Source organism: Mercenaria mercenaria, chromosome 4, assembly GCF_021730395.1.
Source record: "Mercenaria mercenaria strain notata chromosome 4, MADL_Memer_1, whole genome shotgun sequence".
Lineage (NCBI taxonomy): Eukaryota > Metazoa > Mollusca > Bivalvia > Venerida > Veneridae > Mercenaria > Mercenaria mercenaria.
The window spans coordinates 97,240,187-97,257,385 of record NC_069364.1 but is presented as its reverse complement, the minus strand read 5'-3'; the positions used below and the strand labels follow the sequence as shown (position 1 = coordinate 97,257,385).

Below are 17,199 nucleotides of genomic sequence, written 5' to 3'. Positions count from 1 at the left end.
AATATCATGTTTATTCTTCCCCTGATTTCTTGAAAATACTAAAAACAAAAACAGGAAATGACTGTGTTTAAAAAACTTAAATGGCAATTTACTGTGTCCATAGAGGTTCCGCACATGCGTAAAAAAGAAATATCAGTATACTGCATTTTGCCTGAGGGATATATCCTTGGCACAAAAAAAAAAATACGCTGCAAATAATTTGCATTTCATATCGAATATATTTTTGTTCACATGAAAAGTAAAATTCTTGCCAGTATCTCAGAAACAGTCAGCAATACAAAATCCCATAGCGAGATAAAAATGTACAACTCTTATTAAAATTAAGTAGGTAATTGCAAACAAATACACATTGACTGGCCGCAAGAGAGGAACCTTAGTCAAGAATATGACATATCAGTTCCCATCTTTATGAAACTTTTATCTCAGCTTGATTACTTGATACTGGACAGCAGTTTTGAACAAATTTTGCAAAACCAAACCTTTCTTTGGAAGCCTAAAATAAATGTGTTGAACTGTGACTGTTGCTTTAATGAGGAGGTTAATTTACCTAAGGTGTCTACTTGTTCTTCTCTGGAGTGTCGTTACAGCTTCTACTAAAGTCTCCAGGGGATCCCGTTAACAGATTATTTTAATTTGAGCTCAGCTGTGATAAAAAACTACAGACTTATTTGCATATTTTTTTAAGGATGGAGTGGACTAATGCTCATGGTATCATGTTGTTTAATATCTGCATACACCGGCAACATTCTAGGAAAAGCCTGGATGATAGTAAGAAAGCGCAATGTAGAATTTCAGACAGGTCATGTTAGATATCCGTACCCAGCTATTGGAGAGGCGGCATTTGGAAAATTTGGCAGGTTAAAAATATCCACTATATTACTTAAACAGTCTAATTGTTACAAGATGATTTCCTTTACAATTTTCAAACCTGATTGGAATTTATGAAAATTATTGAACACAAAGTCATAACGTGTTCGCCTAAGTATTTTCTTATCTGAAGACTTGTTGCTAGCTGTTACCAGTTTTCATGAAATAGTGTTGAGAACAACTTGAAGACAGCTGAGAGACTGCTGCAGATTGATCTCGGCAGTTTGGTATTATTTATTTTACTTGTTCGGCTTAAATACTATTCATATTAAAAATAAAATAGTCCCTAATTACAGTAATAGCTTATGTTAATATTTTAAAAAGTAGTTTTACTAAATATATTTCAGGAATTTAGTGTCAGTATCTATAAACTTCACATTATTTGGAGTTGGCGTTGTGTTCCTTTTGTTGGCCTCTATAAACATTGCCAATTTACTAGAGCCATACTGGAAAGATGTGAGCTTCTGTTACATTGGCGCAATAGTAGCCGCTTTTCTAATTCCGTTTTCGTGGTTGGGAACTCCAGCGGACTTCTGGTATTACATTTTTTATTTACACTTGTAGTAGTGCCAATGAATCATGTAGACAGCTAATGTAAATACAAGTTTTCGCTGTCTTTTCCAGAGTGTTAAAAATAAAGAAAAAACGTTTCTTCTTTTATATTAAACTCATGTTTGAACCCTGGCACGTAATAAATTAACATTTCGCCACAGGATACTACAATCTTTCTAAACAATATTCATTTCCTATGTTTGTTAAAACTCGATAAGCTGCCAATCTAGGATGTTGTTTGTACCTTTTGATCCTGCATTTGATAGACTCACTACTTGAATGGATTCATCTTATACTATCTATTACTTTTGTATATCAACTGTGTATACGTGTTTCACGTGTAACATTTTTATAGGTTTGTAGCAGTTGGTGCAACCTGTGCGACTGCGATAGCATGTTGCATTTTGCTGGGAAATATTATATATGACGGTGAAAAACGAACTGGTGCGTTGATACACAATGAAATAGATTTTACAACATTTTCTGTGGCTTTCGGGACAATCTGTTTTGGTTTTGGTGGACATCCAGCATTTCCTACATTCCAAGCGGACATGAAGAGACAAAAGGACTTTGGATGGGCTGTTTTAATTGGTTACTTAAGTATGTACTTTTATTTTCTTATGCGGTCGCCAGTTTTGTACCAAGTTTTGTGAGTATATGCTAGCTTCCCTCATCACTCTGTCTTTCACGATTGGAAACACTTCACAATAACTAAACTATTGATTAATTTGTAACTTAATGCCAGTTTAAACTGATATGTTTTATTACTGATACTGTTACACTCCAGTATAACTAGTTTAGCATACACGAGCATACCGTTACCTTGACTGCCTTAACGTAGCGACTGAACAAATAATTCGATATACAAAATTTTACCTTGCACAGTCATTTAAAGTGCCTAAATTTAGGAATGTGTGTCAACAACTGCTTTAATTTTTAAATAACACACTTATGCATATAACTGACATATACTGTATCCGTTTTGTCTTATGTTTCAGTTGTTTTGGCAATGTATTTTCCCATATCATCTGCGGGATACTTTGTCTATGGTGGCCAGACAACAGATAACATTTTAGATGTAGTATCTAGAGGACCTGCACACACAGTCGTCTCTATTCTGATAATTGCTCATCTCATGCTGGGATTTATAATAGTTATAAATCCATTTTGTCAAGAAATAGAACACCTTTTACATGTGCCTACACGTGAGTTACGTCTAAGTATTCTTTAAATAATGTAGATTCCCTGAAAAAAATGAATACATTTTTACGCAAGAGCTACACTTCATTCTAGAATCAACTCCATAGTGGAAAGATACATAACACGAGTCGCTTCAGTTAACAATTACCACGATTCATTTTCAAAGCAATGCTTTATTGTATTATGACTAAAGGAATAGATAGTTATTTAGTTTATTTTGTTGGGTTTAACGTCGCACCGACACAGTAATAGGTCATACGGCGACTTCCCAGCTTTGACAGTGGAGAATTCCACCACGAGCGGCACCAGGGTAGAACCACCTACCTTCCGTAGGCAAGATGGATGGCTTCCTCAAATAAAGAATTCAACGCTCCGAGTAAGGCTCGAACCAATATCGATGAGGGGCAAGAGATTTGAAGTCAGCGACCTTAACCACTCGACCACGGCGGCCCCCTAAAGGAATAGATAATACGTATACAATCTTCTCAGGTAGTATTTTAAGGGAATGGTGGTATACTTGATATTAGGTCGGCCGCTCGATTCAGACAACGTTTTGGTCATTATATATCACGTCAGAACTGTTGCCACAAGGCGTTTCAGATTAATAATGGAGTTAAAATGTGTTGAAATAATTTAAATTAAGGATAGACAGTTCATTAAGCATTGTTAAGGCATTCAGAATATTAAAGAAAGCAATGACACATTTTCTTCCCAAATGTAAGTACTGAACCGAGAGTGCACTTTGATATGTCATAATACAGTACATAACAAAATAGAGAAAAGTGGAAACTCCACAGGTCGCTCAACACAACAGAAACGAAAATGTTGCAGGCTCGGTTGATTGAGCCTGTTCATGGACGGTAGTGGAAATGCATGGACAAGTTCATTTTGAAGCACAGAACGCAAACAAAGCAAACTAATAATGGACTCGGCCTTCTCTAAGTCTGTTCCCGAGAGTCAGTGAAATGTGCAATACCTTTCATGCCCTAGGTTTCGTGCGTAATGATATTTAAAAATGTATTAACGAAAATATTTCCAAGGCAAGATATATATAACTTATATATCAATACGTGTTCTTAATAACTTCTGCTAGATAGATATCTTCGCTAAAGATATGTAAGATAGGTACTTCCCCTTAAGATATGTAAGCTGTTTAAGCTCCAAATCTTAAGGGGAGTAAGACATTGGGACCAAACTGACATCCGTTTTGAAAATATACTATATGATTTTACAAGAAGAGAACGCTAAGGATGACATTCTATCCAGTTGGACAGGGGATGTAAAGTTATATTTCTTATAATGAACTTTTTTCTTCTTTCAGATTTTTCCTTCAAAAGAATTATATCAAGAACCACTATTGTAATAGTGGTATTATTTGTGGCAGAATCAGTGCCGCATTTCGGCAGCATTCTGTCGCTTGTTGGAGGTTCAACTACAACACTTTTGGCGTACATATGTCCTCCATTATTTTATCTAAAATTATGTAGACAGAAGCCAACTAAAGACGAAAACTGGATTCCTGAGTATATATTTTTTTCTTATCATTTCTGTAGCTTTAGATACTTAAAGGTCCAATACTAAGGAAAGTGAACATTTTAATTTCTTTTAAAAAGCACAGAAACTATTTCATTTTATTGGAAAATGAAAGTTGGTATGTAGAAATTCGAAATAAATCGCAGTATATGTACAATTATTTTTCTATGAAGTATGAAGAAAGTTAAAAAGACCTGGGGGTCATTCTGTCGATTCATTGAAATTTCAACATAATACACATACATTTCTTTGAGTTCCAAAGATCTTCTGTAAATTTTGACCTGCCAATCTTCATTATTTAGTGTCTTGCAGAAGTCTATGCACTGGCTATGAAAAAAATTGCCAACTCACTTTCCCTTAGTAATGGACCTTTAAAAACTGAAAAATGTTATGGCTCACAATTTTACGAGTTTGTCCGTATCCACTCTTCCGTTAGATAAAGAATTTGTAAATTTCAAATTTGAATATTTTGTTGAATATATCAATATATTTTGTGCTTTTATTTCGTGAATCAACACAACCATGAACTCCACGACAGTTAATATCCTACGACTATTTATGTTTTCATGGATTGACATTTTCGTTAAGCAATTGAATAAGGTATATGTACTTAAAATTCAGCAAATGTTGGTATTGGTTTGAAGGCATGTTCCTTTAAACGAGTACGGTTTAATCTGGAACAAAAACAATTAAAGAGAAATACCTTTTGTACCAGTTTAGAAGGAAGGTCAGCCACACCCGTAAACCTACACAAAGGCTAAGAACTGAAGATTGTATTCTATTTAGCGCACTCTGTGCTATTTAGATTTTGCAGTCGTGTTTTATTTCCAAAGTTCAGCGGCCGGAACCAGGTATATTTATATGAAGAGTTAAGGCATTTTCACCAAATAATCAGCATCGCAAGAGATATGAAAGTTTCTAGATATTAGATTCTCAGTTAAAAAATGTATATCATATCACGCTTGTTTCTTTGCTTTCAGATGATCTTTTTATATGTTTGATTTTGCTCAAATTTTATACTTTTTTATTTTCAGACCGGAAGTACCACTGCATACAAAGATCATCAATTATGAAATCATAGCTGTTGGTTTTATAGCAGGTGTGGCATCTACATACTCTGCTTTGAAGTCCCTCATTACGGACCATTTTACAGTACCCTGCTATGTTGACCCATTTAAAGCTGCTGGCCATTAACAAGATATACAAACAAAATTATTGTTGAAATATCTGAAATATTTCATTCATGAAAAATGATTACGAATGTTCTAACATAAATCCTAGTACTTAACAAAAAAACTCCAAAGATATATTTAGATAAAATCAAGTGCTATGAAGTGCCTGAGATGAAATCTTCCAAGTGTTTCCATTTTAATTTTGGAGACATGTAAAATGATATGAAAGTGTACGCAGATTTGCTGTATCACTTGATTACCGAGAGATGCTCAATATAGAAAAAATAGTAGCTGAATATGTATAAATTAAATAACTTGTATTTGTATTTTCCAATAATTCCCTAACATGACCGGTAATACAATATTTAAGGCTCTATATTGGATTGGTTTGTGCCAGGGGACGTTAGAGGTGTTGCACTTTCCATTACCTCTCGCGAACAGACTAGGTCAAACAAATCCTTTAACGATAAAAAGGCAACATGCATAGTCTTTTGTGATATATCAAAAGCCTTTGATAGAGTTTTGCATAAAGGTCTCATTTTTAAACTTGAGCAACATTGCTTTTCGGGCAAACTGATCGACTGGATTACTCACGATCTTTCAAATCGTAGTCAAAAAGTTTTCGTTAACTCCTCTTTCTCAGACTCTAGAGAGCTTAAAGCTGGCGTTCCCCAATGCTCAGTGTTAGATCCTCTTCTTTTACGACATCGTAGACCAACTTTGAAGTACGACACGATTATTTGCAGACGATATTTCTCTAGCCGCTTCTTCCGCTTATATAAACGAAATTGAACTTTCTATAAATACAAATATTATTTAAAGGCTCGGCTGGAAATAAGTTGTTCCATCCATTCCAGGTGGGGTCTTTCGTTGACTACTCACGTTAAACAAGAAACATTACTTTATTTTTTAATGATAATATTTTAATAGAACATAACACTACTGTTCTCACAGAAGTTCAAACCTATATCAAAAACATAAGACGTTTCGATAGTACATAATGGTTTTCTTATGTCCTCTTGTCATGTTTATGTTACTTTGGAACATGAAGTATTTTTCCGGGTGGATACTCGGGAATATGGAGCAGGCAGCATATTTTTTTCTTCTTTAACCCAACTATCATGGTTACAATCATTACTAAACTATTTCTAAAGCTTATTATTTATAATCATTTAACTGTCATTATAATTACTACATGTATTATCATTATTATCATCTTTCTTCTGTTTCTTCATCTTTTTCTTCTTATTATAATAATAATTATTATCACTGATATACGTCACGATAACTTTAAGGAATATTAAATTTAACTAATACACTCTTCATTTTTCATTTGCCATTAATGTTACGCACTTGGGAAGGGCTGCATTCTAATGTTGTAAAAACTTGTAGCCCAACCCATTTGCTATTGTTGGCCATTCTGTATATGTGCTGTGTATTATCATGTGTTCAGAAGCAATATGATTAAATCAAAGCAAATAGTCTGCTTTTATTCTGCTCGATTGAAATCTGTGCTTCCAAAGGATCTTGTAATAGATTTTATTGTGAAAAGTCATATGATGTAAAAACGACTAATCTATTTATTAGACATGGCAAGCATAAACTTAATCCTTTGAATCAGTGGTTTACTAGTCTGTGTCCGATAACACCCCGATCTTATCTTCTGACTTACTGTGTTAGTTGCATTACTAGCAGTACACCACTTCTATAAAGATTTCTTAGTGTTTCATGATTGTCTATAATAATCATATTTAACTACATTGCCAATGTATTGTTTGATACTGTAATATCGTATTCTCAACTAGAGTATAATAACAATTAATCTATTGTAATGAATGTCGTCTTTAGCGTCTCAAAGTGGTACTATATACACACAACCTCAATGTGTATTGCATTTAATTTGAATGCTGAAATCACTGAATAAGAAACATGTAATTGATGAAAAAACAGTATATTGGAATGAATATGGGGTTATTTTAAAATGTTGAAACGTAGTCGAAGCATTGATTAAAGCATTCATAAACCAGAATATTAATTTTCAGACGTCAGATTGCCGTATGATGTCTGGTTCATTTCTACTCGGATAAATGAAGCCTAGCGTAATTTTATCAAAATATTTCAGCGAACATGCATAACTGAAAACAGCCAATGCCTTCTGGTGGGTTGTTGTGTAATTTTGTTAAAATGCTTGGATATTTAACCCTGCACATCTAGTTCTGAACTCGTCAACTAAATTAGACAACAAACCACTTGAAGGACTTGATTATTTGTGAAACATAATGCCCTTTAAGAAAACCTTAAGAAGGTTTACAAGTGTGTTTCTTCTACGTTTAAAAAGAAATAATATCATCCATCGGATGATTTTAAGGAAAACGTAATTATGATACAAATTCTAATGTACTTGGAAAATATTTAGAAAACTATATGTGATCAGATTATCATACGTTTGCGAATTTTGTAGAGTGAAATACGATGTCATTTAAATAAATTACTGAATTCATGATTTATTCGTGTCTGCCATATTTTAGTTGATTTAATGAACTTGTACACCTTGTGGTAAATATGTTAGCTGTTGAACCCTTAGATCGCAGGGTTTAACTCCAGCTGGGTTGAGGGCCACTTCTCTTCACCTGATATCAGTTCCGGCGTTCAATGAAGTGGATTCGGAAACGATTTAAATGGTATAACTGCTTAAAAACAATTTCAAACCACATCAGCTTTTATCGCTAACGGTTGTCAATCATTTAAGCAAAAGTCTGAGATATGACTTATGATTAAAATGGTCCATTAAAAAAGTTAGATCTAAATAGAAATTATGTCTCAACAGCCTGAACCAAAAGGCAGGTTTAACTTCAGCGTATAGCTTCAGAATACATTTATTGCGAAGATAGAAGGCAAAATGGAGGTAATAACAATTCTACAAACTAAATTTCTGAACAATATCAACTAAATATATCATTGTATATGGTTACATTTAACAAATATGATACAACTGTCTTTTTATCATTTCTTAGGCAAAACTCTTGTTTCCAGCCCTCAGTGAGTATAATCAGGAGTTATCTGCGTACAAATCCACTTGACCAAGCTCAGATAAACAATCTTTAACGGACAAAGCTTTTACATGTAAGATCGAAGGACACACAGTTGCTCTGTGGAATACCGTTGGTTTTGTCAAAGAGCATGTGTAGGTATGTGGCCCACCAAAATTATTTAAACTTAAACAGACGAGATAAGTAATAAATAATCCATTCTTTCAGTTCAATCCCCTCATGGCAATGTGAGTGCTAAGGTCAATGAATGAAATAATGCCCGTTAATTTCCTAAATCCTAAAAATGGCATGTCTTGAATTTAGTCAATTAAGAACGATAACACTGTTGTGTTTTCTACAACAATCTGAAATGAATGTTTTCTGTAACAGCAAATAACAAGACTTAAAATCTAAGCAGCATCTCAAAATCTTCACGTTTTTGCAAAACCAGGTCACTTTTCACTTTCCCAGCATGAACGCTTTCATTGCACTTTAAAAAGTTGCTTTGAATCCAGTTCCGTACGGTATGGCAACCAAAACTAGGACATTTAGTTTTACCTAAGGTTAAATGCGTATTCATGCAAAAGTGACCAAAATGTTATTTCGCCGAATGTTTTTGGTTTTTACAGTACCCATCACTGGTCGCTCATCTCGCGAAAGACTGTTACACTAAAATAGGCAATTAACAGGTTTCCGGATACAATTAGTTATATAAATGACTAATCCTTTTATGTTTTGAGTTCGAACACATATTTAACATTAAATGTTTAGTACGCACACACATTCATTCATCCTATCGATGACGAGGTTGTCCCATGGGTCGAGTCGAAGCACATCGACAAGAACCACTACCAACCATTCTGCATGCTCTGGCTCCCCTTCCAGCACAACGCGCACGCCATCTTCCTCCTCGCTTAACATACGTGTCAACGCAACGTCCACCTGGTTTTAACTCGCACAACTGGCAACTAACCTCTGAGATGTTGCTAACGATCAGTATCGTTAGAAACGCGAGAAAAAAACACCTGGTTGCTAAATTTCTCATTGTAATGTTTTACTTTGGATCCTTTCGAAATGGGTTTTCCTGGCGTTGTATAATCTGTAATTGCCAATGTGTAAGGATTAATAACAGATATTCATAATCATTGCAAACTTTTATCAATTAGAAAAAAAAACCTAAGGACCCTTACGTAAACTTTTTCTGTCTTATAAAATAGCTACTCTTTCATTTTCAAAGATTATTAAGAGTGTGCGGTACTGATTGTGACATTTAATTAAAATAAATGCGATATTTGTCACACATTAAAAACATGGCATAAAATATCGTTCATTACTGTAAAATCGAAAATCATGGTGTTGTAATGAGATTTCATTTTAATAAAATTCCATATGCCTGTCATGAAATGACTTGTAATGGCAAGGTTCGACTTATAAACAACAAATGACATAAAACTAATGTATGTAATAAAATTATTAGAACACATAGTTCTTCATTGAATTTTTGTATATAAATGATTTTTATTTAAAAGTTAAAAATTTCAACAATTAAATTAGATACTTACTACATAAAGACGTGGTCAAGTTCGCCTGCGATAATGGTTTATGATATCTCCTAGAGCGTTTTGTTTAATATCATACTTTGCATGCAAGAGTATTCAAGCTCGGTATATAAGCAAATATTTTATACCTCTTTGTCCGGAGTGGTTTCGGAAATAGTTTTCACGAACAACGTAAATTCGCATGTTGTTGATGACATTCTCAAGATGATGTTTATTTTTGTTAACACTAAACAGCACGAAAAACGTATTTTGGCTAATACGCACGAATATATTTGACCGATACATATCCGTTTCTTAAGAAAGATACGTTTTGTATAAAGTGTTTTCGTTATCTTCTCATCCATTCATGTCTGTTTTAAGTGGGATCGACTATCACTTCAGTATATTCTGGTAAATGTTGTTGAGTTCTGCTCAACCCGGTGCTAGAAGGCATGAACGGTAGCATGCATTCCATTACCTTCCATGAACAGGCTCAATCAAACTGATCCTGCATCATTTTCGTTTAATTCGTGTAGGGCGATCTGTGATTTTACACTTCTTCTATTTTAGTATCACAGCAGCGTTGTTTGTGCCGTGTGTTGGTCGTAAACAGTCTCACCGTAAATCCAGTCATTGCTGTTATATTTCGATTTCTTCGGATCGTTAAGCATGATATTGATGTTGTGTTGGTGTACTGTTCATTTTTTTCAGCTTGAACATTTCTACTAGGGTGGTTCCAATACTCAGGCTTTAATAGCTTTCAGGTATTGTTTATTCACCCCTTGTATATGGTGCCTACTTTTTAATTTTGTCGTTTGACAGTTTCTGTGATGTGCAGGCCCTATAACCTCAGATCCTCTCTCTTAATTTCAGTTTTAGTTCTGCCCATTATATTACGTTTATAATAAAGCAAACAAATATTTTAACTGGGAATCATAAGAAACTTCTCATTGAATTGTACTCTAAATATTTCCATGTGCACAGGCGTATAAATACATTTGCGGGCGTCTCTTAATTACATATGGCACTTTTTATGTTACGTAAATTTTGAGTTCTGCCAAAGCCGGGGCTAGAGGGTATGGACGGTAGCTTGCATTACCACTACCGTCCATGAACAGATGCAATAAATACGAGCGTGTTGGGCGATTTGTAGTTTTCCACTTTTTTTTCTGTTTTTGTACCCATAACACCAGAACCCAAACACTGTAACGTTTTAGTTAATCTAAATTTATGATAATTTCTTACATATTTCACACATTACCTTCCATTCCTTCTATACGTTTTCTTTTAAAATATTACATGGACGGTCGATAGATTAATATTTCGAATATAATTTATTCGATGAATCTCAAGAGTAAAATGGGTTCAATCTAAGAGCCAAATCAAGTCTCTAAGTTTAGTATGTTCCATATCAGGTTATATTTTTATCTAATACTGTTTCAAATGTTTCATGACTTGTAACTGGCATAGTTTCAGTTTTTAGGACAGTAGGTTTCTTCGTTTATTAGTAACCTCCTTTACAACTTTTGTTGTGTCAATACTATTCTTGTTCTCCACCGATCAGGACAACACCTTGCCAGATATATATAAATACAACCAAAATTTTTATCTTAGCACTGTATTTACACCGACTGGAAAGCTTCCTGATTGATTGTAAAACTTCATATCATTCTGAACTACAACAAGTCCGGAAAAAAGACGATGTCATTGATGACGCCATAAATTGATTTATAACCATTGTTTGAATTCGAATGTGTTTGTTTTCATTTAGTAATAAAACAGATATCAGAATTTGTGTTAGAGTTATGACATTTTTTGCGACACCCTGGTTACAAAAACAATACAAAAACGTGCATAGATAGGCATCATTTTTGTCATAGAAACAATAGTCAACTATAAAAACAGGGAAGCACACGCTAAAAATGCAGCCGCTTTGAACCACAACACACTGCACAAGGACGTGAACTTGACAGACAAAACACACTCGCACACAAAACAAACACACATAGACAAACGAACAGATAAAGGAACACAGTTGAGCACCGCCTTGGAACGGTCTAGGCAAACACACCATTCGGGAGCTACAGCCTTTTTATAGTGCACAAAATCTTACCCTTACCCCCACAATGCACCAAAGTCATAGGACAATATAAATAAAACATATCTCTGCCAGGTGAATTCCTAACTCATGAAATGGCAACAGAAGGCGAGTTAAATGTTCTTGTAAATTTATATAAAATGCAACACGCATGTACTCGATGCCTTTGCAGAAGACAGACCAACTAGCAAAGCACCAACAAAACAGACCAGATGATAGATATCTAAACAATGCTCTGGATGGATTTAAGAACTATCTACATTAGAATCTCCCGCCTGTTCGGTCAGACACAATCGAAGAAAAAAGTGTAGAGCTCAACTGCAAATATGGCTAAAAGCCAAACAGTTGGGTCCTATCCTCTTTTCACAAATTTACCACAAACAATGGGAAAACTGCTATGCCCCAAAATTATACAAAGTTTTTAAACCACATCCCCATACAATCGTGATTAGATATCCTCTCTCAGAAACGTCTTTAAATTACTATTAATGCGTAAAAAACATTTACAGGCCGGTGTGTTATACCATACAGGTTAATCCATCACATACATAAAATTTACATTCGTGTTACCGAGCCTGCAACATTTTAGTTTATGTCTGTATTATTCCACGATTTTATTTTACATATTTCATTACCTTATAAACAAATTGATCTAAATGAACTCTATGGTTCTAAAGATACAGTACAACGTTCTGTACTTATAAACGATCTTCTCTTAAAGCGGTATGCCTCCAGATCGTTCGACTACAAAAACAAAATATTGTTTTAGATATCTTGAAATAAATGCTATATTTCTTAGGAAGGCTTTTAAACTTAATTACTGACAAACTTTATGTTACGTAAACACATGCAAAATTGCTGTTTTTACTACTTTTTACGATGAAAATCGAAAAGCGTTTGTCACGCTTTTACTCCAGGTAAACTGTCTCGATTATAAATATCTACATTTTGACGTTATTATTTACTACTTCAGCTATAGCGCTATTAGTTATGGCGACGGGAAAATGTCTTCTTTGCCCTGCGGTCCGAGATTCGATCCCCGACGCGGTTGTCTTATTTTCTTGATTTGGATTTTTTTAAATATTTTAGAAACAAAAATTCACATTCTAATGTTCATAATATGATCAAAACTTCAATTTGAAAGAAAAATTATTTTTTAGCTAAATTTGGAGGTATGCTGCTTAAATTGTAACATTATTTATGTACAGTATTGTTTGTTTGTTTAGTAAATAATGAGTAAATCTGAGAATTATAATTTCTGCAAAGGGCAGTTTGGGATGTCGACAGTTTATTTCGTGTAGTGAAAGGAATTCTATATCTTTTATGAGTTTATTGGATCCTTGTCTTATACCTTGTTTTGACATTATTTTAATTATTTAGGAGTGTGTGTCATAAGAATAAGTTTTTTTTTCCAAATTTAGGTACATGTAAACAAACTGTATAAACTATTGAACGGGCTGTACCTTGGCCAGTTGGGTAACACCTATATCGACATCAATGACGTATTGCGTGCAGGAATTCAAGGGGCATATATTGTTTGAAATAACGTTATTGTTCAAAGAAATCAATAATAAATGAAGACATGTGAATCATCACCCCCTATATTTTAAAGAGCTCTACATTTAATTGTATAAAACTACTTGTATATTTGTTGAATGTAACGTTGTTCAGGAAGTGTCCAATTGGGTAAGTACTTCGCAAGAGGCCGTATTACAAGTACAATTCATATTTTCTATGTCTTGTTTTATTTGTATTTTCGGTCGGAGAGCGGTTGTATATAAAAAACAAAATTTTGCATTAGTAATGTGTTATGTGAAAACAGTATATAATGCAAATTGTCAATTCAATATACTCAATCAAAATCAAATATGTACATAATGAACGGACTTAATCTCCGAAAAGTACTGTTAATCATGTGTGGAAGACTTATGACTTCAGACATACAATGTCACTCACTCGTAAATACTTTCAATAAAAATATGTTGATCATGTTTGAAATCAAACTGTGCTGTGGATGGTTCACAGCGCTTCATTTGAATAGGATAGCGAAGGGAGTTGATTCCTGTACGTTGTGTCATGGTGACAAAAATGAAGACTATTGTCATAAAATCATTTCAATCTCTTATACTATTTTCAAGTTACTAAGCAAAGGTATGGAATAGAAATGAAATACGCTTGACCTTTGAGCTTGTCGTAACATCATCATGAAGCGACGTAACAGAAGTTTGTTTTGCATGTCGTCTCATTATGACAGACCTTTGCACCCAAATGTTTTCAAATATTCTAAGACGTTTAAAACATAAAGGTAGACACTAAAGACGGTCTATTTTTAATCTCACCGCCATGACCCTGATATGGCGTCATTGTCGTCACATTATTAAGGCAAACCATACAACAGTTCATGTATAAATGTATACATAATTAATATGCACACACAAATCATAGACACATCTCTTTGTAGAAAGGAAAGAAATAACATAAAGGACCGAAATTAAAGATCGAATCAGCCCAGTCCCACATTGGTTTTTGGAACCAATTGAGGTTCTCGTCTGTTCCGTTCGGTATGACTATGAATATGTACGTTGTTTTTTTAGGCTAAAGGTAGTTTCGAAATAATATTTGAGCCGTGCCATGGGAAAACCAACATAGTGGCTTTGCGACCAGCATGGATCCAGACCAGCCTGCGCATCCGCGCAGTCTGATCAGGATCCATACTGTTCGCTAACAGTTTCTCTAATTACAATAGGCTTTGAAAGCGAACAGCATGGATCCTGACCAGACTGCGCGGATGCGCAAGCTGGTCTGGATCCATGTTGGTCGCAAAGCCACTATGTTGGTTTTCCCATGGCACGGCTCATATATCAACAAATGATACATCTTTTAGTACTGTAATAAGATGATTTTAACAAACACCAATTGTTTCTTTTACTCAAATATTAAATAACATATTCCCAAAGTCTCAAATTTTGTTAAACAAACACAGAATAATTGTGCATTCTTCAACAAATATCCTTCCATTTTGTCACTATAAGTCTTACGTGTACCAGAATGTTTTAAAATGAATTTTAAACCAATGAAATATTGTAGCCATTTTGATTATTGTAGAACGGTTTAATATATTTCAGAATACAAATTATTGTCATAGTATGACCCGTCAAAATCAGTTCCAATATTTCCCGGTTTATTTCCAATTATGTTGCATCGGCAACGTAAACCATACCGTTGACATCTCATAATCGTATCTAATATGTCGCCAAGCCTAGCACACCGTCCTCTGCCCCAACGATTCAATCCGGTGTCCCTGCAGCCGCGACCTTTAACCCGACATAGCTGGTTCTCTACCTGTGTGACCTTCCATATAAGTATAGTTGCGATAATAACAACCGAAATCCTTCGTGAGAAAGACATTATCCTCACCAGATATTTATCGTCGTTCAGTTTTTTTCGGATGATAAGAAATTTAAAACCCTCTTTTTTCTGCAAAGAAGATAACATATTTTATAAACACCTGGAGAGTAAAGGTGTCTATGTACTTAATATTTTAGTAACCAGAATGAAATAGATTCAACAGCTCTGTTTATAAGAATATACTTGTTAAATATCCAATACAACAGTGTAAAATCTATCATCTAAAACTCCTTATTTATATAAAATTTCATTGTGTAAGCAGTGAAACGTATTGATTGTTGACTGTAATTGTAAAAGTAAATATTACCTGACTAATGTTGCATTGGTATTGCTTCGCTATCCCCTCTCAATAAAATTCTTGCAAGGCAAGTCGACTTCTGTAGGACAGTTGTCAACAAGATGATAAGTACTTTAGATATTCATTGATAAAATTTACGAAATCAGCATATAAACAGGAAAAGGAACTCACTTTAAACAGGAAGTTAACTTTGTTTCATTTTATCTAGATTTCTAGGACATAAAACAGACACTGTTAATACCATGTTTACCTCTGATCTCAAAGTGCGGCCTTAACATTTCAGGTAGAGGTCTGGAATTGTGTATGACACATTGACTTATTATGACTAACATTCGTGCCAGGTAATATAAAAATCTCTTGCTGGAAGGTTGAGTTACACACCGGACAGGAAAAAAAAAGAACTGTTGATCTTTGGGATTGAGTGATTTTACGTCAAATCGACATAAAAAGGTCATACATCGCCAAAACGTGGTTATAATGGAAACGTGCATTGAAAACAATTTCTAAAATATTTCTGTATAAATTGTGTTAAAATATTAGTTGTAAACATAATTTCCCAACAGATGTGAATAAAATATTCCAAATTCAGATTTTACACGGATGCCAGTCTGCTTAATAAAAGTAGACAAAATGTCGATTAAAATGTTTCAAACAACTCTTATTAAAGACTTAACGCCAAGGGAGCGAACAATTAAAATATGTTGCGGTGCTTGGTGCAAAAATAGATCGACATTTTATAAGATTAAATGACTCAAACGGGTACTCGACACCGAGAAAGGAGAACTTCCTCATTTCTAACAGATTTGTTCCCTTCGTGCCACTCATCTAAAACAAGTTTAAAAGTATCCTTATAAAACCACTTGATGGATCTTCATCAGAATTGGTCTGTAGCATCAATTGTTTCATCATTTGTATGAAAGCTGCTAAATGAACATTTGAATATATCCAAGATTTGCATTTTTTATGTTTTGCATTGAAAACCATGTAAAAATTAAAAAGAAATTCATGATTAAAATTTTCCTGTATATTTGCATTTATAAAAGTGATCAAAATGACTGAATAAGATATTAAAAACAGTGATCTGCTTCACAATCTACATAAATGCTGACCAGATTTGTTGACTTATCTGAAATTTTGATAAATCATTCATGATTAAAATTTTCCTGTATATTTGCATTTATAAAAGTGATCAAAATGACTGAATAAGATATTAAAAACAGTGATCTGCTTCACAATCTACATAAATGCTGACCAGATTTGTTGACTTATCTGAAATTTTGATAAATCATCATGTCCAGTATTTCCATTTTAATATTTGGTTTGAAACATGCACAGAAAAGAAGCCAATAATTTTGTTTTTGCGGCTCACAAAAAGTGGCCAAAAAGTTGTACTTTATAGTGGTTAGGTGCAACATGTTTAGCATAATTTGCACAATTTTAAAACTTTGCCACCCTATACCAAGCTATTTGGTTGGTCACATATACACGGCCACATGTGGATGGG

General features: G+C 34.1%; 1 protein-coding gene and 2 long non-coding RNA genes across 10 annotated transcripts in view; 1 reads left to right on the top strand and 2 right to left on the bottom strand.

Annotated features, from left to right (window-relative positions):
• LOC123552510 (uncharacterized) overlaps nucleotides 1-5,644 on the top strand; it is a 206,793-nt gene extending 201,149 nt beyond the window's left edge. For all 8 annotated transcript variants that reach the window (XM_045342222.2, XM_045342219.2, XM_045342220.2 and 5 more), the window contains exons 4-9: nucleotides 686-857; nucleotides 1,215-1,403; nucleotides 1,775-2,019; nucleotides 2,418-2,624; nucleotides 3,941-4,142; nucleotides 5,187-5,644. In XM_045342222.2, the coding sequence (XP_045198157.2) occupies nucleotides 686-857; nucleotides 1,215-1,403; nucleotides 1,775-2,019; nucleotides 2,418-2,624; nucleotides 3,941-4,142; nucleotides 5,187-5,346 (1,175 nt within the window). In that variant the 3' untranslated portion in view covers nucleotides 5,347-5,644. The remainder of the gene's footprint in view (nucleotides 1-685; nucleotides 858-1,214; nucleotides 1,404-1,774; nucleotides 2,020-2,417; nucleotides 2,625-3,940; nucleotides 4,143-5,186) is intronic.
• A 2,538-nt stretch (nucleotides 5,645-8,182) lies between these two features.
• Nucleotides 8,183-10,248, bottom strand: LOC123552511 (uncharacterized). The gene is made up of 2 exons (XR_006686627.2): nucleotides 9,916-10,248; nucleotides 8,183-9,452 (listed from the first exon to the last, which is right to left on the bottom strand). It is a non-coding gene; the product is annotated as an uncharacterized LOC123552511 (long non-coding RNA).
• Nucleotides 10,249-14,306: 4,058 nt separating this feature from the next.
• Nucleotides 14,307-16,528, bottom strand: LOC123552509 (uncharacterized). Its single transcript, XR_006686626.2, has 2 exons — nucleotides 15,705-16,528; nucleotides 14,307-15,466 (listed from the first exon to the last, which is right to left on the bottom strand). It is a non-coding gene; the product is annotated as an uncharacterized LOC123552509 (long non-coding RNA).
• Between the last annotated feature and the right edge of the window lie 671 nt (nucleotides 16,529-17,199).